The 26,977-nt window shown below is 45.4% G+C and overlaps 3 protein-coding genes across 4 annotated transcripts in view; all 3 read right to left on the bottom strand.

Moving 5' to 3' along the window:
* Positions 1-345: 345 nt before the first annotated feature.
* LOC145355431 (protein SPMIP1-like) lies at positions 346-6,016 on the bottom strand. The gene is made up of 2 exons (XM_080207528.1): positions 1,645-6,016; positions 346-709 (listed from the first exon to the last, which is right to left on the bottom strand). The coding sequence occupies exons 1-2, from the start codon at positions 2,072-2,074 to the stop codon at positions 597-599; spliced, it is 543 nt and encodes a 180-aa protein (XP_080063654.1). The 5' UTR covers positions 2,075-6,016; the 3' UTR covers positions 346-596.
* A 118-nt stretch (positions 6,017-6,134) lies between these two features.
* Positions 6,135-8,932, bottom strand: atp6v1f (ATPase H+ transporting V1 subunit F). The gene is made up of 2 exons (XM_080207527.1): positions 8,701-8,932; positions 6,135-7,124 (listed from the first exon to the last, which is right to left on the bottom strand). Exons 1-2 carry the CDS (start codon positions 8,856-8,858, stop codon positions 6,923-6,925), a joined length of 360 nt encoding a protein of 119 aa, XP_080063653.1. The 5' UTR covers positions 8,859-8,932; the 3' UTR covers positions 6,135-6,922.
* Positions 8,933-11,439: 2,507 nt separating this feature from the next.
* Positions 11,440-26,977, bottom strand: part of flncb (filamin C, gamma b (actin binding protein 280)) — a 75,928-nt gene continuing 60,390 nt past the window's right edge. For both annotated transcript variants that reach the window (XM_080207525.1, XM_080207526.1), the window contains 12 exons: positions 26,674-26,877; positions 25,681-25,833; positions 25,228-25,350; positions 24,185-24,424; positions 18,768-19,037; positions 18,418-18,555; positions 17,246-17,361; positions 16,678-16,810; positions 14,145-14,321; positions 13,369-13,587; positions 12,702-12,905; positions 11,440-12,544 (listed from right to left, as the gene is read on the bottom strand). In XM_080207525.1, coding sequence (XP_080063651.1) covers positions 12,357-12,544; positions 12,702-12,905; positions 13,369-13,587; positions 14,145-14,321; positions 16,678-16,810; positions 17,246-17,361; positions 18,418-18,555; positions 18,768-19,037; positions 24,185-24,424; positions 25,228-25,350; positions 25,681-25,833; positions 26,674-26,877 — 2,165 coding nt within the window. In that variant the 3' untranslated portion in view covers positions 11,440-12,356. The remainder of the gene's footprint in view (positions 12,545-12,701; positions 12,906-13,368; positions 13,588-14,144; positions 14,322-16,677; positions 16,811-17,245; positions 17,362-18,417; positions 18,556-18,767; positions 19,038-24,184; positions 24,425-25,227; positions 25,351-25,680; positions 25,834-26,673; positions 26,878-26,977) is intronic.

The following is a 26,977-nucleotide window of genomic DNA, read 5'->3' as shown; positions in this document are numbered from 1 at the left end:
ACCCCTGGGGCACTCCAAGTCTAACCAGTTTATTTGATAATACTCCCACAAGCTTTCAGAAACGGTGTTCCTTCGTCAGGTGTGTGGAGGGTTCTGAGAAATAAACTGAGAAGTAAGAAGTCAGGAGTGACAGGTCTCATGGTGCTCAGGGTTACTGTTGCAACATTCTTTCCAGCTTCTGACTTTTCTGCTTTGCCTTCCTTCACTGAGGCCTTTTCCTGCTCCGCTGATGCCGTTTTCTGGAGATCTCTGTGCGGTAGCTTTTTGTGCTCTGTCCTTCCACACACCTGACGAAGGAACGCCATTTCCGAAAGCTTGTGGGATTACTATCAAATAAACTGGTTGGACTTGAACCTGGTGTTGTGAGACTTCTTACTCTAGAAGAGAAACCATACCTATACACATTTTTCATAAAGTTTTATTAGAATGACTTTGTTTACCTCAAAATCTATTCAAGATACAATGGTGGTCTGAGTTCCTGAGCAAGGCCTACCATCTCTCGGAGCAGCGACAATGCAGCCTAGCCTGACCTATGATCAAAATCCAGTCTTCAAAACTGCATTATGATTCATTCTGATTCCTTGACCAGCTCGCCATTAATCCAAGACATCATTTGGTGCTTGTTTGCTGAAGATACCATTTCTTCGGTAGAAAGCAGCTTCCACCATTGCCGATCGCCCAAAAGGCGGCTTCTTGTACTCAGCATCGTCTGTCAGGACAGAAGCATAGCAATTAGTTGAACCTTCCTTGCCGTCCCCACCAGATAGTCACTCCTTCCTGATGTGGCTTATTGCACACTTGGGTGAGCACTTATCTCAGGACATGTTCCAAGCCTAGAATATACAATATATTTGGAAAAAGTGCACTGCTTCTCAATGGCACACCAATTTGTTGGGGAATTGTAAGTGCCACAGTATTATTGAAGCTCTTGAGGTCAGGGCATATTAGATTAAAAACTAGAGGAAACTTAGTCCACCTAACTCTTGCTGTACCTACCCAAGCGTTTAATGGGGCAGTGCAGAGGGAATTTGACTCTGTATCTAACCTATGCTCTGCTTGTTCTGGGAGTGTGTGATGAGAGAGTACAGAGGGAGCTTTAGTCCATATCTATTCAGTACTAATATACAAGATTACAATGGACTAAGCCTAAACTTATTAGCTGAAGTGTTATAACAATATATTGGACTGAAGAACACTGAAAGCAGTCTGATCACATTGAACTCAAATGGAAAAAGAAACCTTGAACTCAGTGTGATTGTAAAGCATCACAATTGAGCAAACATTCCTCCTGAAGGTTTGATTTGCCACCCAAAGAAAGAGAACATCAGTGTCTGGAAAGGATTTGAGTCCAGATGTAACCCTGGTCTGTTGGACAGCATCTAACACAATACCCAACAAGAACGTAGAAGGTAAACTTCTAACCACATACTAATCCAGTCTCTTGGGACAGTGAGCTCAATGGCCTTCTTAATGTTACTGACACCTGGCCAGTTACATTGACCTCACCTCCCTGCCGGTAAGACCACTGTACCACCCCCCCCGCCCCCCCCCCCCCCCCCCTCCTTCAACATCCAAACTTCACACCCAGCAACCTTGACCTCATCCTGCTCCCAGGAATACTGATCCTTGGTAACTGTCTCTCACCTAATCTCCAGCCATAATCCCAGGAAGAGGTGAGGGCATACTTGTATTTCTCGCTGGGGCCTTTCTTCATCCGGGCCTTTAGGTATTGATATCTGCCTTTCTCCTCTTTAGAGAATCCTTCGTAAAGCAGGGCTCGCACCTCAGGAGTGACAGGTCTCATGCTGCTCAGGGTTACTGTTGCAACATCCTTTCTAGCTTCTGACTTTTCTGCTTCGCCTTCCTTCACTGAGGCCTCCTTTTCCTGCTCTGCTGATGCTGTCTTCTGGAGATCTCTGTGCGGTAGCTTTTTGTGCTCTGTCTCTCTTACTAAGGGTTTATGGCGGTTATTCTGGAGACGCTTCAGCCAGCACTGCCTCAGCAGATCCTCTGCGGTCAGGCTTTTGTCCTTGAAATTTTGTTTCTCAGTATCCATGTTATGTTTTTGCTCCATGATTGGGGTCCTCAGTTGTCCTTGTCCGTGAATTTTTGAAATGTGGACACATATAGGTGAGCACAACACAGGGTATCTAAGCAATCAGTGTCACACTTATAACTGTGATGAGAGACAGGAAATGACATGGATAATGAGACTGACATGGGGTAACAGGACAGACTGAATAGGCTGAGCCTTTTTCCTGTAGAAAAGAGATGATTGAGGGGTGACCCCCATAGAGGTCTTACAAGGAAATGGAAGAGCTTTGATAGGTGAAATGTTGAGAAGATGTCCAAAAGTGTGTGAATTAAGTGAATTGGCATGATAAATTGGCCATTAGTGTCAGGGAATTAGCAAGGTAAATACATGGGGTTACAGGGATAGGGCCTGGATGGGACCACTGTCAGTATAGGCTCAATGGGCCAAATGGCCGCCCTCTGCAGGGTAAATACATGGGGTTACAGGGATAGGGCCTGGATGGGAACCACTGTCAGTATAGGCTCAATGGGCCAAATGGCCACCTTCTGCAGGGTAAATACGTGGGGTTACAGGGATAGGGCCTGGGTGGGACCACTGTCAGTATAGGCTCAATGGGCCAAATGGCCACCTTCTGCAGTGTAGCGATTCTGTGATTTGAAGATGTTTCCACATCAATGGGAGTACAAAATTAGGGATTTTAGTTATAAAATAATCACTAATCAAAGAGAATTCAGGAGAAATTTTATGGAGTGGAGATGGCTACCACAAGAAGTTCGATGCTATCCAGGACAAAGCAACCCATTTGATTAGTTCCCCATCCATCACCTTCAACTTTCACCTTCAACTTTCACCTCCTCCACCAGACAAAGTGGCAGCTGTGTACCATAGAACCCCACAGTGCAGGAGGAGGTTATTAGGCCCACTGAGACTACACCATCTCTCCAAAAGAACATCTTAGGTAGGGCCTCCCTATTCCCGCAATCCTGCACATTTACCATGCCTAATCCACCTAACCTACAAATCTTTGGACTGTGGGAGGAAGCCCATGCAGACATAGGGACAACATGCCAACTCCATACAGACAGGCACCAAAGCCAGAATCAAACCGAGGTCCCTTCCATTGAGGCAGCAGTGCTAATCACTGTGCCACTGCCATATACATCTGTGAGAAATATTGTAGAAATTCACCAAGGCTCCTTTGACAGCACCATTCAAACTTGCAACCATCTAGAAGATCAAAGGCAGTAGATGCCTGGGAATACCTCTATCAGCAAGCTCCTCTCCAAGCCACACACCATCCAACTAGGAACTACATCACTGTTTCTGGGTCAAAATTTTGGAACTCCCTCCCTGACAGTGATGAGAATGTAACTACATTAGATGGACTGTAACAGTTCAAGAAGGCATTAGAACACCATCATCTCAAGAACAATTAGGGGTGGACATAAATGCTGGTCTAGTCAGCAACACCCTTATCTTGTGAATAAATTTTTAAAAAATCCTCAGGATTAAAGGATTGAGTTCCCAAACTCAGATTTACAGTCCTTTGATTTACTTATTTCAGGATAAAATGCCCAGTGATCTAACTGGAGGTCAAACTAGTTACAGAATTTCTGCAGATAAGATGTACATAGTATACACCTTTAACATTTTTTTCTCATTCAGAAAGTTTAACTGTAAACAACAGCTCCTTTCAATATAAAATTAGAAAATGCATCTGCAGAGCACTAAACAGAGTTAACATTTCAGTTTCATATGACCTCCAGAACTGAAAAGGGAAAGAAATGTATTAAATTATTGGAGAATTGTAAGAGGCAGAATGGAATGTCAGTCAGTGATAGGTTAGAGCCAAAGAGAACACCAAAGATGTCATGAACATGGAACAAGGGAGGCATTAATGGTGCTATTAAGGACTAGAGAGGTGCTATTAGTGGCGTGAAGGGACGGTAACAGAGTGTGTTAACAGAACAAACTTCAGTGCTCAGTGGAAGCAGACAGACAGCTATCTAGGTGTGGGGTTGTATGGGGTAAGCCAAAGGAACCAAAAAAAAGGATAAAGATTAAGTAGTAATGATTAATATTGAGTCCATAAAGCAAACATAAGTTTGTGTTGGGCTTCACTGGAGCGTGCAGCAGACCGAGGGAAGACATGTGGGCATGAGAGCAAATATACTGAGTTGAAATGGCGAGTGACTGGAAGGCTGAGGTTATGCTTGCAGAAAGCACAAAGATGTTCCGTAAAGTGGTCACTCAGTCTCTGTTTAATCTCCCCGATGTAGAAAAGATCATATTGGGAGCAGTGAAAACAGTAGACCAAATTGAAGGGGGTGCAAATGAAACAGTGCTTCACCTATGTGTCCAGGTCCTTAGACAGTGAGAAGGTAAAGGGACAGGTGTTGCACCTTCTGCAATTACAAGGGAAGGTGCCTTGGGATGGGGATAATGGAAGAATGTACCATGATGTCATGGCGGAAGCAGTCCCTGTTGACAAGAAAGGTGAAAGGAAGTTATCTTTAGTGGTGGCATCATGCTGGAAAAGGCAGAAATGATGGCGGATGATCCCTTGACTGTGGAGGCCAGTAAGGACAAGAGGAACTCTGGACGGGAAGGGCAGAGCCGAGGAAGATGGGTCACACATGGTTGATTGCCCCATCAACTACAGTGGGAGTGGAGGAAATCTCAAACCTTCAATTTAAGAAAAGATTATTCTTCATGATTGGAGCTGGCAGAGCTCACAACAGACTTACAGAAAAATGACATTGGATAAAGAATTTTGAACATTATAAAACAAAAATCCAAGCATGTATAGAGAGAGGTGGGTGGGTCTCGTAGCCCAACGGGTAATGTCCTTACCCCTGAACTAGCAGTTGCATTCAAGACCTATTCCAGGACTTGGTAGCCCAGGAAGATTTATACATAACATGACCAAACAGGTTAATTATCAACTTGTAAATCCTTCCAACATACATCTATGGCATATGGTAAGAGCAAGACAGCATCCTGGTCAGCAATGTGATGGAAAGAAAACTGGAGCCTCTACCATCAGTCCCGACAACAACCGCATGTAAAAGTTGACACAGCAACTTGACACCTTAGGATGCCTGTTTGCTGGACAGCCGAGGTGCCAACAACATGGGATTAGATAGGGGTCATGGGTAGAGAAGTGGTGTTGAGATGGCAACGTGGGCTCGTTGGGCCAAAGGGCCTGTTTCCCAGGCTGATTTTGTTCTTTGTTCTATTTAATTTCTGTTCCAGCTAGGGTGGATGCAGAACCTGCCTCCTTAATCTACCTGTGATGAAGGTCAAGGTATTGTGAGTCAGACCTACTGCCTGGCAAAGAACTGAAGAACTGCAGGTGTGGGTCCTTCATACAGGTATACCTGGTAACTTGATACCTGAGCAACTCCCAGGTCCCCAGTAACCTCTCCTACAAGCCTCTTAGGGAAAGGTTAGATTGAACCAGGGCAGAGTGTACTAATCAATAATCTGCATTTATATAGCACCTTTAATGTCCCAAGGTAGTTCACAGGAGTTATAGTGGACAGAAACTTGACACTGAGCCACAATGCGATGGTAGGAGGTAGCCAAATTGATCAGAGATTTAAAGTAACATTTTAAAGGAAATCCATTGCAAGGTTTTAGGGACAGAATTCCAAAGCTTATGGCTTAATTAGCTTAATGTATGCCCAATGCTGAAACATTGAAAATCAGGGATGCACAAGAGGATAGAGTTGGAGGAGTTCAGGGATCTCAGATTGATATGTCCACAAGTTAGAAATCGGGAGGAGGAAACCCACAAGAGGGAGTTGAACATAAGAACAAGAATTAAAAAAACGTTGCCAGACAATGTAGGTCAGCAGAAAGAGGAGTGATGAACGAATAGGAACTAGCGCAAGTTTCGATAGAAGTGTTTCAGATTAACTCAAGTTTACAGAAGGGGAAAAATGGAAGATTAGCCTGTAGAGTTCGAGAGTATTCAACTAAAAGATTGCTTTTTAGGGAGAAGTGGGACAGGAAGGCCACACACAGTAAAAATTCAGCTGAAACAACTGAAAGGCTCAAGTGAGAAGAATTCAGTGCAAAAATCAGAATCCAGCAGCATGAGAAAACCTGTGATTTTTATTATTGATGTATGTACAGATCAAAGACAAGCATCATCATAAATATACAACTCTTCAAAGAGCACAAGGAAAAGCCAGATAGGACTGGATAAGAACTGCATTCAGCATGTTAACCAGCACAAACCTGGAGCTGCCTGAGCACACTGCAAAGGTTCAGCAGTCAACTGTTCTGTTTTTAGTGGCATGCCCATTAAATAGATAATGTGATTAACAGCACTGACCTCTCAATCACCTTCGCAATCCAGGTTTCAGTGCTTCCTGCATGAACAGTTTCAGTCACTTGCTACTTTAACGTGAATATTTAAACAGCTCCCCAGTCCCTCAACTCTGATAGCTTGGGCAAAGCAACCCAAAACATCAATAATCTTTCAGGAATAAATCAAAGATCAGCATTGGATGGATTTACACTAGGGTTAGAGTAAGGCTCCCTCTGCACTATCCCATCAAACACTCCCAGGACAGGTACGGCACAGATTTAGATACAGAGTAAATATCACTTATTACTGGAGTTCAGATCCAATGACAGATGATGTTTCCATTCTCCTGGATTAATTTTGAGTGAAAGCACATCAAAGCAGTGGGCTCAGGCAACTGATCTCCAGGAGGAGTGGAGAAAACTTTCTGTGGAGTGTGGTGAATTTGAGGGCAACCTTGAGAGAAAATCAACACTCTGCACAACATACAACAAAACACTACTAAGGGACAGTCCAGATGAGGGGTAGAACGGGCAATTCTGTATCACGGAGCCAGTACTGTGCAAGTCCAGCTATCGGAAGTCATCAGTACTAAACATTCCCTTGGCACGGCGCAGGATGGAGTCTTTAGAAGCATCATATGGGTGTTCCTTAGATGGAATTTCCAGCACAGCAGGAATGGAGAGAGTATGAGCATCAATGACATGACGAATCATTTCTGCAATGTACTGATTGATCAGGATGATCCCAATGTCATCACGGCTCAAGAAACTCCTGCAGGGAAAAGGAAATAGGAAAGTTTACTCCAACAGCTGGGTTGCAACAATGGGCAGAAATCAAGTCATACACAACCTCGCAGAATTAGATGACAAAGGTTGGCCACTGACCCTCTTATCCTCAAAAGGGACACCATCACAAGGAGGATCAGATATTCAGCTGTCCACAGGGGGCAGGAGGGACCTGGGTTTGATTCTGGCCTTGGGTGACTGTGTGGAGTTTGCATGTTCTCCCCATATTTGGGTGTATTTCCAACAGCTGTAGGTTAGGTGGATTGACCCTGGTAAATGCACAAGGTCATGGGGATAGAGAGGAGGACCCATGTGAGATGTTCCTTCAGACAATCGGTGTAAACTCGATGGGTCAAATGGTCTCCTTCTGCACTGTAGTGATTCTATAAATTCCACCCGTCAGCATGCTAGGCAAACCAAGCGCAGCACTGTGTGGTAGAATTACAGAATTCCTACAGTATAGGAGGCCATTCAGCCCATTGAGTCTGTACTGACCACAATCCTAGTACAGAGGCACTCCTGCTCAAAGTGCATAAAAGCAAGAGGTTGACTACAGGAATCAATAAAACCCACAACCACTGAATATGGGATTATTCCTGGATGTGGAAATGCCGGCGTGGGAGTGGGGTAAAACACAGTAAGAAGTCTCACAACACCAGGTTAAAGTCCAACCAGTTTATTTGATAGTAAACCCACAAGCTTTCAGGATTTGCCCCTTCGTCTCCATTCACCTGACGAAGGGGCAAACCCCGAAAGCTTGTGGGTTTACTATCAAATAAACTAGTTGGACTTTAACCTGGTGTTGAGACTTCTTACTGTGATTATTCCTGGATGTGGGTATGCCGGCGTTGGACTGGCGTAAACACAGTAAAAAGTCTGACAACACCAGGTTTTAGTCCAACCTATTATCAAATAAATAGGTTGGACTAAAACCTGGTGTTGTCAGACTTTTTACATTATTCCTGGAAACAGAGAACACAACATTTTGAGAGCGGGGCGAGGTGTATGGAAGATGGGAAAATGGAATCCTGCTACCCTTAAAGAGGGAGGGGCACAAGGGAAATAGAATCACAGCATCCAGAGTGAGAAACAGAGGAGCCAACTCAGAGAAAGGCTGGCCAATCTAACCTTAGGCGCAGCTGATCCCACTCCAAACACCGATAGGAACAGCACTAAGTCACGGGAGGAATTCACTTCCTCAAACAAGGGATGACAGCTTTTGAGAGCAGGGCCGGGATTAATCAGATCCTGCAGATTTCCCAATGCAGTTCACAAAACCCAGGGTGGACAGCAAGATGAGGAAGTAGAAAGGATCAGCCCCAGAGTAATGTTCTGGGTCGCAGCTTGCAGTCCTGCACCATCTGGATCATACTGGAACCTTCCAGCCCCAAGACACAGGACATAGCACAAACATTAACCAGGAATAAATCCCCAGCTCTTATTTGAAATAGTGCCATGGGAACGAGGTGTCGGTTTAACCTCGCCCTCTCCTCTCCTATACCAGGCCCAGAGTCCAGCCCCGGCCTCGAGTTCCACCCTCCCTCAGGCGCGGTCGCTCTCACTTGAAAGTCTCCTCGATCTCCGTCACACTCGTCTCCTTCTCCACCACCAGGAAGTTGGGCCGACGGTTCTTGTTGAGTTCGCCGATCCCACCCAGCAGGAAGCCGGTGCAGGTGTCCTCATCGCCTAAGACAGCAATCAATTTTCCTCTCATCGCCATCCTTGCATTTGAAACGCTGCGGCTTCGACTCCAGCTTTATATACCGCAGCAGCATCGTGCGCCTGTGCACTGTTGCTCCGGCCGCCAGCGACGTCACGCCTCCGTCAACTCCTCGAGCACTGATGCTGCGCGCGCGCCCAAAGAAAGCCAGTGCGCATGGGCGATAATGGCTGTCGCAACTGCTAGCTGTGAAGCGGACATACTTGGGAACCACACAGCAGCTTCCACAACCACCGTGGCTATTGTGGGACTATCTGATCACCAGCTGACAAATACAGCCGCCCTGGCCCAGCTTAAAGATTAGTCTCCCAGCCTCAACCCAACAGGGCAGGAGGCCATTGGTCCCCATTCGCACCCAGGTCCTATCCCCGTAACCCCCCATATTTAACCTGCTAGTCTAACACTAAGGGGTAATTTAGCATGGCTAATCCAACCCACGTGCATATCCTTGGACTCCAAAAGAAAACCTGAGAAAACCCACATTGGGAAGTCAGCATAAAAGACTACATCATTAAAATTTCTATGAGCAGTTAAATCTTCAAAAGGAGTCAGGCCCAAGAGGACAACACTTAGGGCTATAGGATAGAGTTGAAAATGACTGGAACAGACTGCTGCCACACAGTAATCTCAGAATGCTGAAGATTGTGTTCAGTTCTGTGGTTGGTAATAAATCGATCTTAAAGCTTTCTGGATTCCTAGTCCTGTTCCAACTTGCTACCAACACAAAGATGGAACAAAGAACAACACAGCACAGGAAACAGGCCCTCCAGCCCAACGAGCCTGCACTGCCATTTTAACATTGTGAGTGCCCTCTTCTACCTATGACCTTTGTCAATGCCTATTGGGGAAGATTGGGTGGAAAGACTAAATTTAGGGATAATTTGTTAACACAAAATCAGGCTAAGAGCACGTTTTTGAGGTGTGGGAGGAAACCAGAGCACCTGAAGAAAACCCACACAAGCACATGCAAACTCCCAGAGACACTGGCCCAAATCCATGTATCTGCACAGCAAACAAACAGTGATAGTCACTGAGCTGTCATGGTGCCCATCAGATGGTCCAGTTTAAGCATATGCTAATGACATGAAGCACTAGGCAACTCGAAGCAACATCCAAGAGCAGCCCTCACATGACCCACCACGTGTATGCCCCTTGTTAGGCAACAAAGGCAGACTGAATCATCTGTGGTTAAAAGACATCAATAAACATGCACAACTTTAGACATTTATGGAATCCCCAGAAGACAAGTGAGCCATAAAATATGTTGGAAGGTCCATAGGAATCAATTGATTCCCAGCAATGTCCCAATGCCCTTGATATTTAGAGCAGTCTCCTGTATCCCTCCATCTCTAGTCCGCTCATGTGCCTAAGCCTTAACAACTCTAGTGTGCTGCCTCCACCACCCAACATGGCAGTGCATTCCAGGTCCCCACAACCCTCTGAAAAACCTACCCTCTTAACATCTGAATTATACCTTGCCCCCTCACCCTAAGCCCATGGCCCCTCGTAATTTTTGTATCCAACCTAGGAAAAAGCTTACCACTGTTTATCTATACCCTTCATAACCTTATACACCTCATTAGTTCTCCCCTCATTCTCCATCTAAGGAAAACAGCCCCAATTTGCCCAATCTCGCCTCATAGCTCAGTCCTTCCATACCAGGCAGCATCCTGGTAAACCTCTGCACTCTCTCCAGGGTCTCCACATCCTTCCAGTAGTAAAGGCGACCAGAACTGGACGCAGTACTCCAAAAAAATGTGGGCAAACCAACATTCCATACAACTGCAACATTACACGCCAGCTTTTATACTCTATACTCCTTCCTATAAAAGGCAAGCATACCATAGGCCTTCTTCACCACCTTCAAGGACTAATGCACTTGCAGCCCCAGGTCCCTCTGCATTTCTATACTCTTTATAGGTCTACCATTTATTATGCAACTCCCCCCTCCATTTCTTCCAATGCATCACCTCACATTTGTCAGGATTAAATTCCATCTGCCATTTCTCTGCCCAATATACCAGCCTATCTATATCCTGCTGTTTTGCTCAAAACTGCTCCTCACTATTAGCAAGTCCAGCCATCTTCGTATCATATGCAAATTTGCTGATCACACCACTTACTCCCTCTTCCAAGTCATTTAAATGTATATTACAGAGGTCCCAGTACTGAGCCCTGCAGCACACCACTAGTTACAGACCTCCAGCTAGAAAATGACCCTTCCACTACTACTGTCTCCTGTTACCAAGCCAGTTCTCAATCCATCTAGACACCTGTCCTTGTATCCCATGAGCCTTAACCTTTTACAGCCTACCATAAGGGGCTTTGTCGAACACCATACTGAAATCCATGGCTTGTCCTTCGTTGACTGTTTTTGTCACCTTCTCAAAAAAATTCTACCAGATTCATAAAGGTACAACCTCCCCTTTACAAAGCCATGCTTCCTATCACTAATCAAATTGCCACACTCTAAATGTGTATACATCCTATCCCCAAGAATCCTTTCCAACTGGAGCCTGATGGTGTCACAGTTACCTCCAGGTGAAGAAATACATAATAAAAGAGAGAGACAAAGAATTGGTGACGAGTTAGCAGGTATATTTTATTATTCTGCAGTTTCTTACCAGACATAGGTTAAATGTATCAAACACATGGGCATAACATTTTCATACAAACCGTTCTCTAGAAATAGACAGTGTACACAACTTCAAACACCGTCACCCACATCCCCAAGGGCACACCCATATGTCACCATCACAGTCTAGCTTGTTTCCATGAGCACAGCAGTCCAATCATCTTCCTCTGAACTGTCAGTGCAGATCAGGGTCATGCTGAAGTTTGACTGAACATTGGCCATCAAGAAAAGGCAAACAGAGGGGTAGACTGAGTGTTGATTTAAAAAACCACTGTGTTGATGCATTTTTTATGGGGACCTTCTTACTAACACCCAGGTCCTGAGGTAAATCCTATAGCTCTATGAATTGCTATACCACAGGCCCAGGGATGAGACCACAAATGTAGCTCACCCCACTGGCCTATTGGACTGGGGAGCAGACAACGAACTTTGATACAAAATCCTGAACAGGCACTGAAAACTTGAATCTCCTGTGACAGGAGACTCAGGTTAACAGGTGAAATGCTCATACTCTGCCCTCGAAGAGCTGGAATAGGCTAGCCTAGGGCTGGAGAACCATGAATGGGGGTGTGCAGACAGACACTATGCCCAATATTGACTCCTTTAAAACACCCTCCAAAAAAAAAAAAATACAAAAATACTTCAACATTTTGAGTTACTAGGGAAACTCTTACAAAAAGGAGAAGGAATTGCTAATCATTTTGGCAAATTCAGGCACTTTTCAATCTGTTTGGTGTGCATCTATTCCCCTCCCCACCCCCTATTAGCAGGCTGTGTTTTGATTTTCAAATTAAAATTCTGTAGAATTTTTGATAGTTCAGATCCTCAGATGCGCATGAAGATTCCATTGGTTGATCAGCTGTTCAGGGGACAGTAGCGTGGAAAGGGCTGCCTGGCACACTCTCATCTCCCCACTTCACAATCAGTATATAGTCACCCTTCTCCTTCACTGTGTACGTGACATTGTAAACTCTGTTCCCCACATGTTTCACGTACACCTCCTCACAGGGAGTCTTCGGACCATGAACTCCCACCATCAACATATTGGTTCCTGGAATGAACAAATCTGGGTTATTTCTGGGTCACAGGCTCAACACCTCACTGTACAAATGAGCCCTTTCCTCACCTTGATGTTCAAGACCTGGTTCTGCAGCATGATCCCACCCACCTACCCACTGCTTTGATACACCAGCTCCCCCAAAACCTACCTGCTTTGCTGCAGTCCACCGTGAAGTTGTTCTTCTGCCCAATGAAAGCCTTGGCCAAGCCAGGCCCTCGAGCTACCACCTTGCTGGCATCAGATGCAAACTTGGGCATTGCTCCAAACCGGCCAACTGAGGCAGACTTGGTGACTGTTTCAACCAGAACAGTGGATGTCTCATGTAAACTGTGACCCCCAGAAAGACGGACACCTAGGACAGGAAACACAAGCAACCTGGGGGTTAGTCTGGTAGCCATCTCCCCTGCTCTCAACACAAACTTTGTCACCCAGTTGTCTCAGAGCACAGGTCTTCCTGCAGCTGTACAACCTCAGCTCCCAGCACCAGGTCCTCAGCTTCATCTGAAAGCATTAGGCCTCAGCCCCAGGGCAAGATTTCCTTCAAACTTGCAGGAGGAGAATCAAGTCCTAGACTTTAAAGAAAATCTTGAAACCCATGCTCCTGCAGGAGCTATTACCCATGTAAATCCATGCCCAGAGAGCATCAGCTCTCAATGGAACCTGTGCCCTAGTGCCTAAGTGTAGGTGCACATGCCCCATAGACAGCCAGTGCCCGTGGACCCCATGCTCCAAAAAGCTACTGCCTGTGGAACCCAAGAGAGGAGAGGGAAAAAAAGTAGAGAGACACACACACACCACATGCCAGTCCTGCTTACCTGTGATCTTGGCCTTAAATGGACTCCCAACAATATGCTGAGGTCCACCATATTTGATGGAGATCAAGTAGTTGCCAGGTGCCATTGGTGTGTAGGTGACCTTATAACCCTCAGGACAGTCCTGGCAATCCATCTTCACTTTGGAAGGGCCATCAATGGTGACAGAAAGAGCACCAGCCCCAGCATCACACGTATTGACAATAAACTCTGAGGGGACCCCTAGACATAGAGAGAACAAAAAGGTGTTACTATGGAAACTCACTGCCTGTCAAGACTTGCATTCTAAAATCAGTATTCTGTAAACTGAGTGTGTGCCTTTACATGCACTGTTTGTGATCAGAACTCCCACTTACCTGATGAAGGGGCAAACCCCAAAAAGTTAGTGGCTTTTACTACCAAATAAACCTGTTGAACTTTAACCTAGTGTTGTGAGACTTCTTACAGCAATAAGCCTAACAATCATAGCTGAACCCCATGATCACACAGCTGAAACCTGCTGTAAAAATATCCAAACCCTCATGTTCTCCAAATATCATATTCCAGTTATAGGTTATCCCAAGTATGTGAACCTATATATGAATCCTCCCATCCCCAAATTTCTCAATTAAATAATCTGTAACTCACCTCATGGGTATCTATTATTAAATATAAACCCTTGCTACATCCCTGGATTTGATTCCAGACTAACATTGCTGAATATCCTGTGTTTTATATCCCAGTTAGTAGTATTATCTAATGAATATAACTCACATATAGTGTATTCTAAGGAATTGTACCTGTGACTCCTCCTTCCAATCCTGGGCCATAAGCAGAGACTAGGCCAGGATCACCAGTCTGTCCTGGCTCTCCCACTCGGATCCTGAAGGGGCTGCCTGGGATGTGGCTGGAGTTGAACTTGACATCTATCGAGTGGACACCGTTTTCACGTGGAATGAAGCGAATTGCAAAATTATCTATGAATAAAAAAAATTTTAAAGATAAAAGCAAATGCTGAGAACAGAAAATGCTCAGCAAAAATGGCATTATCTGCAGTGAGAGAAAAACCAAAAGGAAACATTAAACTAAAACATTTGTTCTGCAACTCTCCAGACATTGCCTGAGCTGTTGAGTAATCCCAGCAATATCTGTGAAGTATTTTGAGAGCCAAGGGTGTGGAGTTGGCTCTTTATGCTGTAAAACAGCATGTTTCAGACTCTGCAATCAGCAGTCCCCACCCCACATCTTCTCTTACACTACTGTTCTTAAAATTTGTTCCCTGGCCATCATTGATGTTTTTGGCCTGCTCTGTCTCCAACAACACTATCGATGCAGCCCACCCACCCAAACTGACTCTATCCTTTACCATGTGCTTCATCCCAGGAGAGGAGGGGAGCATAAAACTACTCCCTACTATTCAGACAGGGCTGCTTATTCCAAGTTAGCTCTGGGTTAAAGTGCTCTCCTCCTCCTCAATGAGAGGCAGGAACAGGACTGGAATTCCAGTCAGAGTAGCAACTCAAATGCACTCCAGTCAGAACAAAAGAAACTGGAAATAATAAACATGTCTTAAAACAACAGCAGCAACAACTGGAAACTCAAAAAGCCTTCACCCACACAATGCTTGACCATCTTCCAACTTTAAAAACAGGGCCATATGAAGAAGCTTAAAGTTGAAGATGTCAAAGTACTTACTCCATATACTCACTAATATCCCACCCAGTCTACTTGTACACCTCTGGCTCACGCCCCATAGAAAAATCACTAGTGCTAGAGGTGGCATTTGGCCCACTGAGATAGCACTAACTCTCTGAAACAGCATCTTACCCCACACCCTATCCCCATAACCTCATGCATTGATTATGGCTAATCTCCCTAACCTACACATCTTGGGACACTAAGGGGCAATTTAGCATGGCCAATTCACCTAACCTGCACATCTTTGGAGTGGGGAGGAAACCCAAGCAGACTCACGGAGAATGCACAAATTCCACAGAATCAAAATCAGGTCCCTGGCACTGAGGCAGCTGTGCTAACCACTAAGCCAGCATGCTGCTCCTTCAGCAACTCACTTCTGCTGTTTAGTGTTTCATTTGAAATCTGAAGCTACCTGATTGTGTATTTCCAACAATGGCAAACCTCCTATCCTCTAATGGTCAGTAGGTAATGTTCATCAGTATTACAGACTTCTTACAGGATCTTCTCAGCACCAGTAGATGGCACTGTAGATGTAGGGATCAGAAATACATGTCAGAAAAAACCCACACTGGCAGAGAAGGGAGAGAGGCGAGAGACACAGGCAATGAGAGAGGGTGGAGACACACACACCCACCCCCCCCTTTGGAAAAAAAACCACAACAACCAGAGCAAACATTGAAAAAAAAACAAGCTTCAGGAGAAAGCTGGGAGGATGCGGCCTTGAAGGAGTTAAGTGACCTTGTTTTGTCCTTCAAGAAGTTTCTGAGAGTTATTGGAGACTGCTGGGGCTTGGATCTCATGTTACAGCTTAAGCCCCAGGCAGCTGCTGAGAGAGAGCACACAGCGTATGGTGCAGGAATGAGCAGTTATTCTGGGTCAGGTCAATGACACCTCACAGCCAAGTCTTCCACATCCGTCTAGACCAATTCCCACTCCCCGTCCCTTTCACACGTCTGCTCTGTTCCAAGATTCCTTCCCACCAGCACCATTCCTGTGAGAATGGCGTTCAGACAACTTTTCCCTAATCTGCTTATTCCCTCCGTGACTTTCCTCATAAGAATTCCACGCTGAGTTTACATGCCAGTGCCTCATGAGAAGTCAGACACAATCAAATTCTGCCTGTTCATTGCAGCCAATACAGATTAACTGCACATGGCTGGGTACAGGACAGAAAGAGGTGTCTGATTACAAGAGGTAGGGCATGAAGCAGCTTGACTGAAATACAAGATGCGAGGGGTCTTGACAGGGTAGGTTTGGAGAGTGTTTCCTGAGGGAAAAATCCAGATCTAGTGGGGTCATTATTTAAAAAATATGGTACCATTGAAAAATGAGGTGAAATTCATTCAAAGGGTCTTGAATCTTTGGAAATCTTCTTAGATGGTGGAAGCAGAATCAAAAGGGGTGTTGGGATATTAGGGGTAGGCAGGATGCAGATTTGAGGTTAATATCAGATCAGCCATAATCTTATTAAATGGTATTGCAGACTAGAGGGGTTGAGTGACATTCCTACCTGCTCCTTGTTCGTATGCAGAAGCAATGGAGCCAGTCAGCTAGTAGCCGGGACAGAGCCAGAACAACAAGATGGTACAAACCAGGAGGAAAAAAAGCAAGAAATAGGGAGCACTGGCCACTCACCAGCATCCACTTCAGACACATAACATTCCTCCACGGATCCAGATGGGGTCCGAACCTTTGCATCGATCACCCCTCTTGCTCCATTCAGTTGAACTGCAAATGAGGCCTGTTGGTTGACCTGTAATCCTGACTCCTACACAGATCACAACAGTTGGCAAAAATCTTAGTTCTCATATCCACTACCCAAACGGTCAGCAGCTCACAAATTGGATACAGGTTAAAGCTCCCTCCCATTCACTCAGATTAGTAAATCTATTACCATTTCCAGTATCAATCATCTCATTCCCTCACAGATCAAAAGGCTCTCAGATGGTGTCTCAGGAATATCATGGATTGTTGTTTACTGAGCGAATGGGTGGCCAGGATGCAAGCTGTCAGGGCCTCGAATACATCCCTTCACTGTTCCTCAGCTTTTGCCCGCATCACTGCTGGCTCCCAATTCCAGAATCTCCTCACCACATTTTTCTTCCCCACTAACTGATTCTGATCTTCTGCAGCTGCTCTTCATCCCGCTACACCACCACACCCACCTGCCCCCAGCTGTTTCCAGCCTTCCCTGGGCCCTCACCTGGAGGCTGGTTACTGTAAGTCTACGGGCAGCATCTGAAGGTGAGGCAATTGGAACAACAAACGGAGAGTCAGGGATGTGCTCGTCGTTGAACTTAATGGATACCTCATAGTCACCTGGAAAAAAGAAACTCAATTCAGATCAATGAACTTTAGGCAGAAAGGAAGGAATTGATTTCTGGACTTACCCATCCATTCCCCTGCAGTATCCCCAACCTCTGCTCTCCCTTCATGTTAAACTGGAGAACTGCAGGAGAGACAAACATGTTCTGACTCATCCCCCACCCTATTCTACCCACCAATCAAATCCCATCCTGAAGACTGGCCCCTCACCCTCCCTCAGGTTTAGCTATACTGCCTGAATGGCTGAGAATTGGGAAGTTAGAACAACCACCTGCATGGATTCACTCATTTGCCAGTGCACAACTACAGTTGTACATGAAACCAGGCAAATTGCAGAACACCTGGAACACTGAAAATACATCAATCTCATAACTAATGATGGAACATGTAGGGACTTCCTAGGATTCTTAGATTATAGTAAGTCAGTCATAGTAAGATTAAAGTTTATTTATGTCACAAGTTGGCTTACATTAACACTGCAATAAAGTGACTTTGAAAATCCCCTAGTCACCACACTCCAGCACATGTCTAGGTACTCAGGAGGGAGAATTTAGCATGGCCAACGCACCTAACCAGCACGTCTTTCAGACAGTGGGAGAAACCTGGAGCAAACCCGGGCAGATGCGGGGGTGGGGGAAGAGTATGCAGACTTCGCAGTGACCCAAGCTGGGAATTGAACCTGGGTCCCTGGCATCGAGACAGCTGTGCTAACACTAATGGTTATATTGGATCCCATACAGAACTATATTTTTAACTGTGTTGTGATACTTTTTTGTAAAGTACTGAGATGACTTATTGGGGGATTATGATTTAGACTTTCATTGACCAAGTTTTTAAAAAGGGTTAAAATTGTAAAATGCTAAACTTCAGCAAAAATTTAAACAGTGTTCAAACAGGCTACCTGAGTGAGAAAGAATAAAAGATAACACCCCTGTAGAATTCCAGAGGCCCCTAAAAGAGGGTTGAGAAAACAATGTCAAACTGAGGCAAAGCAGCTGAGCAAGAAGCCCTACAAAAGATACATGATGATTCAGTGTCCGATTTACTGACCGGGTTCTTGTACAATGTAGGAAACGCCACATGACCCATCCTTACGATCCTCAAACGAGATTTCTGCTTTGCTTGGACCTTCCACGGCGATAGAGAGGCCACCGGCTCCAGCCTCACGGGTCCAGATACTGAACTCAGCTGAAGGCAGAAAGAAGGTTTGGGGGAAAGAGGAAGGTTAAAGTGGAGAACCGCATGACAGATGAACATGTTCTAACCCATCCCCACACTACTCTGCCCAATCAAATCCCATCCTGGAGACTGGCTCCTCACCCACCCCAATCTCCAGAAACGTGTCCATTTCCTTCTTCTCCCCCTGCCCCACCAAAAAAAAGTGACCATTGGAAACTCACCCGCCACTGCAGCAACTCCCCGCTCCAAACCAGGCCCACCAGCACGGACCTTGTGAGATCCTCCCTCGCCCAATGGCCCAACCGTGAACTGAAAGGGGCTGCCGGGGACGTGTTGGCCTCGATACTTGACATTGACAGTGTGTGAACCCATCTCCTGTGGTATGAATCGGACACTGTATGTGCTGTCATCTCCTTCTATAATCTCAGCTTCATCCATCTTCCCAGATGGACTGGTGACCTGTGCCGTCATCTCCTGGGCTCCAACCTCCACTGCCAAAAAAGTATACAAATTACAAAGTTAACCACACAGCAAAGCCCCTTCCAAGTACTGGATCACCCCCTTCCTTTTAAATACTCTGCCACCCTCTCCAAAGCTCACGAATAAAGGCAGATTATTGGTTATAGGTAGGTGAGCAAAGTATGGATCATGGGCAGGTACTCTGCAGGATGTTACGCTTCACAGATGTGTTGAAGCCTTAATATTCACCGTATCCTAATAATTAATTGGTGACAAAAAGATGGTGTCATTGTAAGCAAAGAAGATGGAAACAAAAATTAGAGATATCAATCGATTAAATGAATGGTCAAAACTGGCAAGTGAAATTCAATTTGAAAAAGTTTGAGGTCATTCACCAAGGATAGACCAGGTTACTTTCTACAGTGAAAAACCAAAATCAGTGGAAGTCCAAAAAGACTTAGGTCTGTGTACATAGATGATTAAAATGTCATGATCAGGAAAAAAAAAATCAAAAAAGACTTCCCCTGGAATTATGATTAAGGGGTGCTTTGATTGATTTTCAAGCTTTACTTTTTTTGAATTAGTTCAAAACCAGAAGTCGTCACTAGGACGCTTACCGGTATGTGTCGTTTTTTTTTCCTTACTTTTATATGCACTTACCTCCGAGTATCGGCCTCATTGTTCCTGTGGAGCAGCATCGAGAGGCAGTGATTTCTGGGCGTGTGTGGAGGTCGCGAGTAAGGTACATTTTCTTGTTTTTTTTAAAAACTTTTATTTCTAGTTTAAAGTCACGAGTAGCGGTGGTTGTTTTTTTTTTACTTTTTTTTTGAATTAGTTCGAAACCAGAAGTCGTCACTAGGACGCTTACCGGTATTTGTAGTTTTTTTTCGGGTCTCTGACCCTATAAATCGGCACAAAGAGGATACCCGATCCTCTACACTGGTAGAGAATCCCACCTCCTCTAACCTAATTATAAGTGTGTGGGAAGTTTTTTTTGTTGTTTTTCTTTTCTGCTGGAAATTGTTTCAGGGATGGCAGTTCAGGCAGTAAGCTGCACGTCCTGTGGTATGTATGTGGTGAGGGACATCAGTAGTGTTTCTGCTGATTTTACCTGTAAGAAGTGTATACAATTGCAGCTTCTGGAGAAGCGTGTTAAGGAGCTGGAGTTGGAATTGGAGGAACTCCGGATAATTCGGGAGGCTGAGGCAGACATAGATAGGAGTTATAAGGAGATAGTCACTCCTAGAAATGAGTCTTGGGTAACTGCCAGGAAGAGGGGAAAGAGGCAATTGGGGCGACAATCCCCTGGGGCTGTTCCCCTCCAAAATAGGTTTTCTGTCCTGGAGGCTACAGTTGAGGAGGAATCAACTGGAGGTTGCCAAAGGGAGCAGGTCTCTGGAGGTAAGCCTGTTGTGAAGGCTCAGGGGGTTAGGGGATGTAAAAGATTGGGCCTAGTAATTGGGGACTCCACAGTTAGGGGGACGGATAGGAGAGTCAGAGGTAATGGTAGGGACTCAGGGCTGGTGTGTTGCCTCCCAGGGGCTGGGGTCCGGGATGTTTCAGAGAGGGTGTTCAGGACTCTTAAGGGTGAGGGGGATCAACCCCAAGTCGTAGTTCATGTGGGGACGCATGACATAGGGAGGTTAAGGGAAGGGGATATTAAGCAGAAATTTATGGAGTTGGGGTGGAAACTTAAGGCCAAGTCGGACAGGTTGGTTATCTCGGGACTCTTGCCTGTGCCACGGGATAGTGTAGAGCGGAATAGAGAGAGGGAAAGTTTGAACTTGTGGCTGAGGGGATGGTGCAGGAGGGAGGGGTTCAGGTTCTTGAGCAATTGGGGCTCATTCTGGGGAAGGTGGGACCTCTACAGGAGTGATGGTCTACACCTGAAATCAGAGGGGAACCAATATCTTGGGGGGGGGGGGGGGGGGGGGGGGAAATTTGCTAAGGCTATGCAGGAGGGTTTAAACTGATTCAGAGGGGGGCGGGGGGGGTGGGATCCTGAGTAGCGGGGGTGGAAGTGAGGGGGGCATAGATGGGGACTGCAATGCACGGCATCATGGGGGTGAAGCAGAGCAGGGTTTGAAATGTGTATACTTTAATGCGAGGAGTATTCGCAATAAAGTGGATGAACTTGCAGCGTGGATCAGTACCTGGGACTTTTGATGTTGTGGCCATTTCAGAGACATGGATAGAGCAGGGTCAGGAATGGTTGTTGCAGGTTCCGGAGTTCAAATGCTTCAGTAGGAGTAGAGAAGGAGGTAGAAGGGGGGGGTGGGGTAGCATTATTAGTCAAGGATTGTATCACAGTGTCAGAGAGGAAGTTTGATGAGGACTTGTCTGTTGAGGTAGTATGGGCTGAGGTTAGAAATAGGAGAGGAGAGGTCACCCTGTTGGGAGTCTTTTATAGACCTCTTAAAAGTTCTAGAGGAGGTTGAGGAAAGGATTGCGGAGACGATCCGGGATGGGAGTGAAAGTAATAGGGTAATTGTTATGGGGGACTTTAACTTTAACTTTACTAATATTGATTGGAATAGCTATAGCTCTAGCTCATTAGAGGGGTCAGTTTTTGTACAAGGCGTGCAGGAAGGTTTCTTGACTCAATATGTTGATAGGCCAACTAGGTGAGGCTATATTGGATTTGGTGCTGGGAAATGAGCCAGACCAGGTGCTAGACTTGGAAGTTGGGGTGCATTTTGGTGATAGTGACCACAATTTGGTTACGTTCACCTTAGTGATGGAAAGGGATAGGCATGAACCTCGGGTCAGTAGTTTTAGCTGGGGGAAGGGTAATTATGAGGCTATTAGGAGAGAATTAGGAAGCATAGGTTGGACTAGGAGACTACAGGGTCTCGGAACGTCCGAAACGTGGAGTTTTTTCAAGGAGCAGCTACTGCGAGTTCTTGATATGTACATCCCTGTCAGGCAAGGAGGAATTGGTCGAGCTGGGGAACCGTGGTGCACTAGGAAAGTTGGTTCGCTGGTTAAAAAGAAAAAGGAGGCTTATGTCCAGATGAGACTCGAGGGCTCAGGTAGTGCACTAGAAAGCTTTAGATTGGCTAGGAGGGAGTTAAAGAGAGAGTTAAGAAGGGCTAAAAGAGGACATGAGAAGACTTTGGCTGATAGGATTAAGGAGAATCCTAAGGCATTCTATAGATATGTTAAGAACAAAAGGTTGGTTAGGGCAAGATTAGGGCTAGCAGTGGGAATTTACGTGTGGAACCGGAAGAGATTGGAGAGGCACTGAACCAATATTTCTCTTCGGTGTTCACACAGGGGGACATAAATGTAGCTGAGGAGAACACTGGGTTACAGGGTTGTAAACTGGACAGTATTGCAGTTGATAGGGAGGATGTGCTAGATATTCTTGAGGGTTTGAAAATAGATAAGTCCCCTGGGCCGGACAGGATTTATCCTAGGATTCTCTGGGAGGCAAGGGAGGCGATTGCAGAGCCTCTGGCTCTGATCTTCAGGTCGTCGTTGGTCACCAGTATAGTGCCAGAAGATTGGAGGATAGCGAATGCTGTCCCATTGTTTAAGAAGGGGAACAGAGAATTCCCCGGGAATTATAGACCGGTGAGTCTTACTTCTGTTGTGGGCAAGGTTTTAGAACAAAATATTAGGGATAGGATTTATAGTTATTTGGAGAGTAATGAATTGATTGGAGATAGTCAGCACGGTTTTGTAGCAGGTAGGTCGTGCCTTACTAACCTTATTGAGTTTTTTGAGAAAGTGACCAAAGAGGTGGATGGGGGTAAGGCAGTTGACGTGGTATATATGGATTTTAGTAAGGCGTTTGATAAGGTTCACCATGGAAGGCTTCTGCAGAAATTGCAGATGTGTGGGATTGAGGGTGATCTAGGAAATTGGATTAGGAATTGGCTGGCGGATAGGAGACAGAGGGTGGTGGTTGATGGTAAGTATTCGACATGGAGTTCAGTTACGAGTGGTGTGCCTCAGGGATCTGTTTTGGGGCCACTGCTGTTTGTAATTTTTATAAATGATCTGGATGAGGGTATAGTTGGGTGGATTAGTAAATTTGCTGATGACACCAAAGTCAGAGGTGTGGTAGATAGTGAGGAAGGGTGTCTTAGTCTACAGGGAGACTTGGACAAGTTACAGAGCTGGGCCGAGAGGTGGAGGATGGAGTTTAATGCGGAAAAGTGTGAGGTAATTCACTTCGGCAGGAATAATGGATGTGTAGAGTATAGGGCTAACGGTAGGACTCTGAATAGTGTGGATGAACAGAGGGATTTAGGTGTATGTGTACATAGATCCCTGAAAGTTGGGAATCAAGTAGATAGGGTTGTTAGGAAGGCATACGGTGTCTTGGCGTTTGTTGGTAGGGGGATTGAATTTAGGAGCCGCAGCGTCATGTTGCAACTGTACAAGACTCTGGTGCGGCCGCACTTGGAGTATTGTGTGCAGTTCTGGTCCCCACATTATAGGAAGGATGGGGAGGCTCTGGAGAGGGTGCAGAGGAGGTTTACCAGGATGTTGCCTGGTATGGAGGGGAGGTCCTATGGAGGAGAGACTGAGGGATTTGAGGTTGTTTTCGTTAGAAAGAAGGCGGCTATGAGGGGACCTTATTGAAACATATAAGATGATTAGAGGTTTAGATAGGGTGGACAGTGATAGCCTTTTTCCCTCGGATGGAGAAAGCTAGCACGAGGGGGCATAGCTTTAAATTAAGGGGTGGTAGTTATAGGACGGATGTCAGGGATAGGTTCTTTACCCAGAGGGTGGTGAGGGATTGGAATGCCCTGCCTGCTGCAGTTGTAAATGCGCCTAGTTTGGGGGCATTTAAGAGATCCGTGGATAGGTTTATGGATGATAAGGGTTTGGTTTAGGTTAGAGGGTCATTGTTTTTTAACTGGTCGGTGCAACATCGTGGGCCGAAGGGCCTGTTCTGCGCTGTAATGTTCTATGTTCTATCAAAAAGGGAACAGCTGGGAGGGATAGGTAGAAAGGAAGTCTAGCTGCTTGTTGGAGAATGAAAGGGAGACAGACACACACAGAATGTTGTGTCAATTAGTTTCATAAATATTTGATAACCAAATGCAGTTATGGGGAGTCGCAGTTTAGCCATAAATCTCATTGGATGACAAAGCAGGTTAAATGGTCTCAGACAATTCCCTCCCCATTAAATCCTGGCCCACTGCCTGTTGGTCTGACAAACCTTCAGCCCGTGGGATGTTGCTGAAGGAGCCCAGGCTGTCACGGCCCAGGAACTCGCCAAACACGTTGTGGAAAGGATCCCCTCCGACCTGTGTGGACTCCTCTACTCGGACCTCTCTCTTGGTCTCTCCACCCCGGGTTTTGCTGATCTCCGTCCGCTCGGTACGTGTATAAGTGTGGCTACTACGTGTAAAGGTCCGAGTCAAACGCTCTTGTGCAGACACCATCTGGAACCAGTTTCCTGGAGAAGGCGGAGTATAGAAACAATCAGCTTTCAATACCTACTCAAAAACAGGGTCTTCCCTTCTCCAATTTATATTTTAACCCAATGTAAAATACATCATTACATCCTCCAGCTTGATTCCCTGAAGTCTTCTCATCATTGATCTTATTTTCAATTCCCCAAAAATTCCTCACACATGGTTAAAACTGGATATTGTGGTCAGTGATGTGACTCTCCAAATGTGGAGTGCTGATCAGATCTTGCACTATGCCTCATGCCGATATGAAAAAAAGTCCTATTCATAGCTCATGGAGCAGCTGGAGGAATTATCTACATACGAGAAGCTAGATAAGCATGAGGAAAAAAAGTACAGAAAAAAGGTGGCGAATGCTTACGTGGAGGATGAATGACAGTATAGAGCTGTTGGACTGAATGGTCCGTTTGTGCCATGCACTTGAAGAATATGGCCCCATTGTCACCAAGATGCCCAATAACTGGGAGAATGGACTGGTCCCAGCTTTTATCATCAAGAGTCCAACAGCCCAAAACACGGTCTGTTGAAAAACCACCCACCCAGTCAGGGACTGCGAGATACTGACTTCCAAAACAGATCTTTAGATATGCTCCTCAAAAACCAGCTAAAAAGAAATTGTAGAGCTGCCACTTGTCGCTCAGACTTGAGTCTCAATGAGGATTCACTACCCCACACAGCCACAAACACCTGCAAGAACAGTACTCAGTTACACAAGACAATTAACAAACAGGAGGGTGGGAAATGATTTGAGCAGTTTCTCATCCCACAATAAAGTCCCCAGACATACCTGGAATCTTTAAGTTGAGGTCACAGGTGCTGCCCACAGTTGCAATGGAAGGAGCTTGGCGTCGCCTGGTGATGCTCTCCTTAATTCTTCCTTCACCAGTTACCTTCACTGTAAAAGGACTTCCTACAACACAACAGGATCACAGTGACTCTCAGGGGCATACATCACATATTGAGTCACCAGATCAGTGATTCACCTGTATGGGACTTCTGCTACAATCTATACATGTTGTTAAAAACAATCTGTGCCATCACTGCCTCCACCCCCAACCATTTTTCACTGGTATGTGCTGAACTGGGACCTTTAGCCATGTATCAAGTGCCCTTAACTATGAACATAATGTCTTTCATTGTGATTCTCAGCCCTGACCCTCAGGTTTATCCCATGGATTCCATGCACTGTTTGGCTGCTGGTCTGTTCGTGTGCAAGCTAGGCCTCATTTCCCACTCTTACCTGGCACATGACGGTCAGCAAATTTAATGTTGATGATGTAGTTGCCTGGTTCAGTTGGACAGTAGGTCACTTTGCACGTTCCATCCTCTTGATCCTCACAATTAATGTCAACTTTGCTGGGACCCTCAATAGACAGACCGAGTCCACCATAACCTGAGAGACAAAAGGAGAAGAGGAAGAATTGAGGGTTGTTAGTATTTGGAATTCTCTTCCTCAGCAAGCAGTGAGACTGAGTTATTGAACGGTCAAGGCTGAGTTAGACAGATTGCTGATTGACAATCAAATTAAGGATCAAGGAAGGTAGACAGAAAAATGGAGTTAAGGCCACAATCAGATCAGCTATGATCTTGTTGAATGGCAGAACAAGTTCAAGGACTCGAATGACTTATTTCTGCTCCTATTTCTTACAGGATACAAGCTGATGACAAGCAGCAAAGACTGCCATCCTTGGTAATTCCTCAAATCTTAATAATTTTCAAATCTTCTCATTATTTCATTGGAATACAAATTGTTCATATCTGCACATAATGATCCCATTAACAGCAAGACTGGTGATTGATCCAAAACAAAAAGGAACCTCATCCCACCAACCTTGCCACTAATGACCATTCAAGGGGTAATTTCCCTGCAGTGAGTGAAGTCTGGATTGGATACAGAGGTCCATGGCACCAATATTCCTCCCACCAATTGGCCTCAGTCATCTTTGGACACACTGCAACCAGCCTCAAAAATGACTAATGGTGTCGAGGTCCTCATCAATGACGATGGACGAATAACAACCCCTCCCACCAAATCCACATGGAGCTAGGAGCTGTCAACTCATCCTTACATTTACTGCCCAATTTCAAAAAGGCTAAAATCAATAGCCTTAGTGACAGGCAAACCTAGGAGTACAATCACTGCCACAATTCACATTGCCAAATGGGTCGGTGTTGATGGTCAGTCTTGAGATTATCCAATGCAATGACTTTACAAAAGCAACAAGGGCCTTACCTGCACCTCTTGTATCCACAATGAATTCAGACACCTCAAACGTTCGACCCTCCACCAGGCCCTTCCCGGAAACCTTCACTTTGCTAGCGTCGCCAATCTCCGAGGCACCTACCATGATCTTGAAGGGGCTGTTTGTAACATGCCGGCTGTTTTTCTTCACACTCACCACATGCTCTCCTACTTCCTTCGGGGTGAATGAAATACCTGTTGACAAGAAGAGTCCAAGCTGAATCATTCTACAGTAGCCAATTGCACTTTTCACAAGTGTCACAACACCTTATCAAATACGGCCCTCCTAAATATC

Source organism: Carcharhinus amblyrhynchos, chromosome 19, assembly GCF_965287045.1.
Source record: "Carcharhinus amblyrhynchos chromosome 19, sCarAmb.v2.hapA, whole genome shotgun sequence".
Classification (NCBI taxonomy): Eukaryota; Metazoa; Chordata; class Chondrichthyes; order Carcharhiniformes; family Carcharhinidae; genus Carcharhinus; species Carcharhinus amblyrhynchos.
This window is presented reverse-complemented; position numbering and strand designations above follow the sequence as displayed.

Excerpts from the sequence above, each read along its gene's own strand:
- LOC145355431 (XM_080207528.1), bottom strand. The coding sequence starts at position 2,074 with ATGGAGCAAAAACATAACATGGATACTGAGAAACAAAATTTCAAGGAC. Across the intron at positions 710-1,644 it reads GGATTATGGCTGGAGATTAG|ACGATGCTGAGTACAAGAAG; the intron begins GTGAGAGACAGT and ends CTGTCCTGACAG.
- atp6v1f (XM_080207527.1), bottom strand. The coding sequence starts at position 8,858 with ATGGCGATGAGAGGAAAATTGATTGCTGTCTTAGGCGATGAGGACACC. Across the intron at positions 7,125-8,700 it reads GAGATCGAGGAGACTTTCAA|GAGTTTCTTGAGCCGTGATG; the intron begins GTGAGAGCGACC and ends TTTTCCCTGCAG.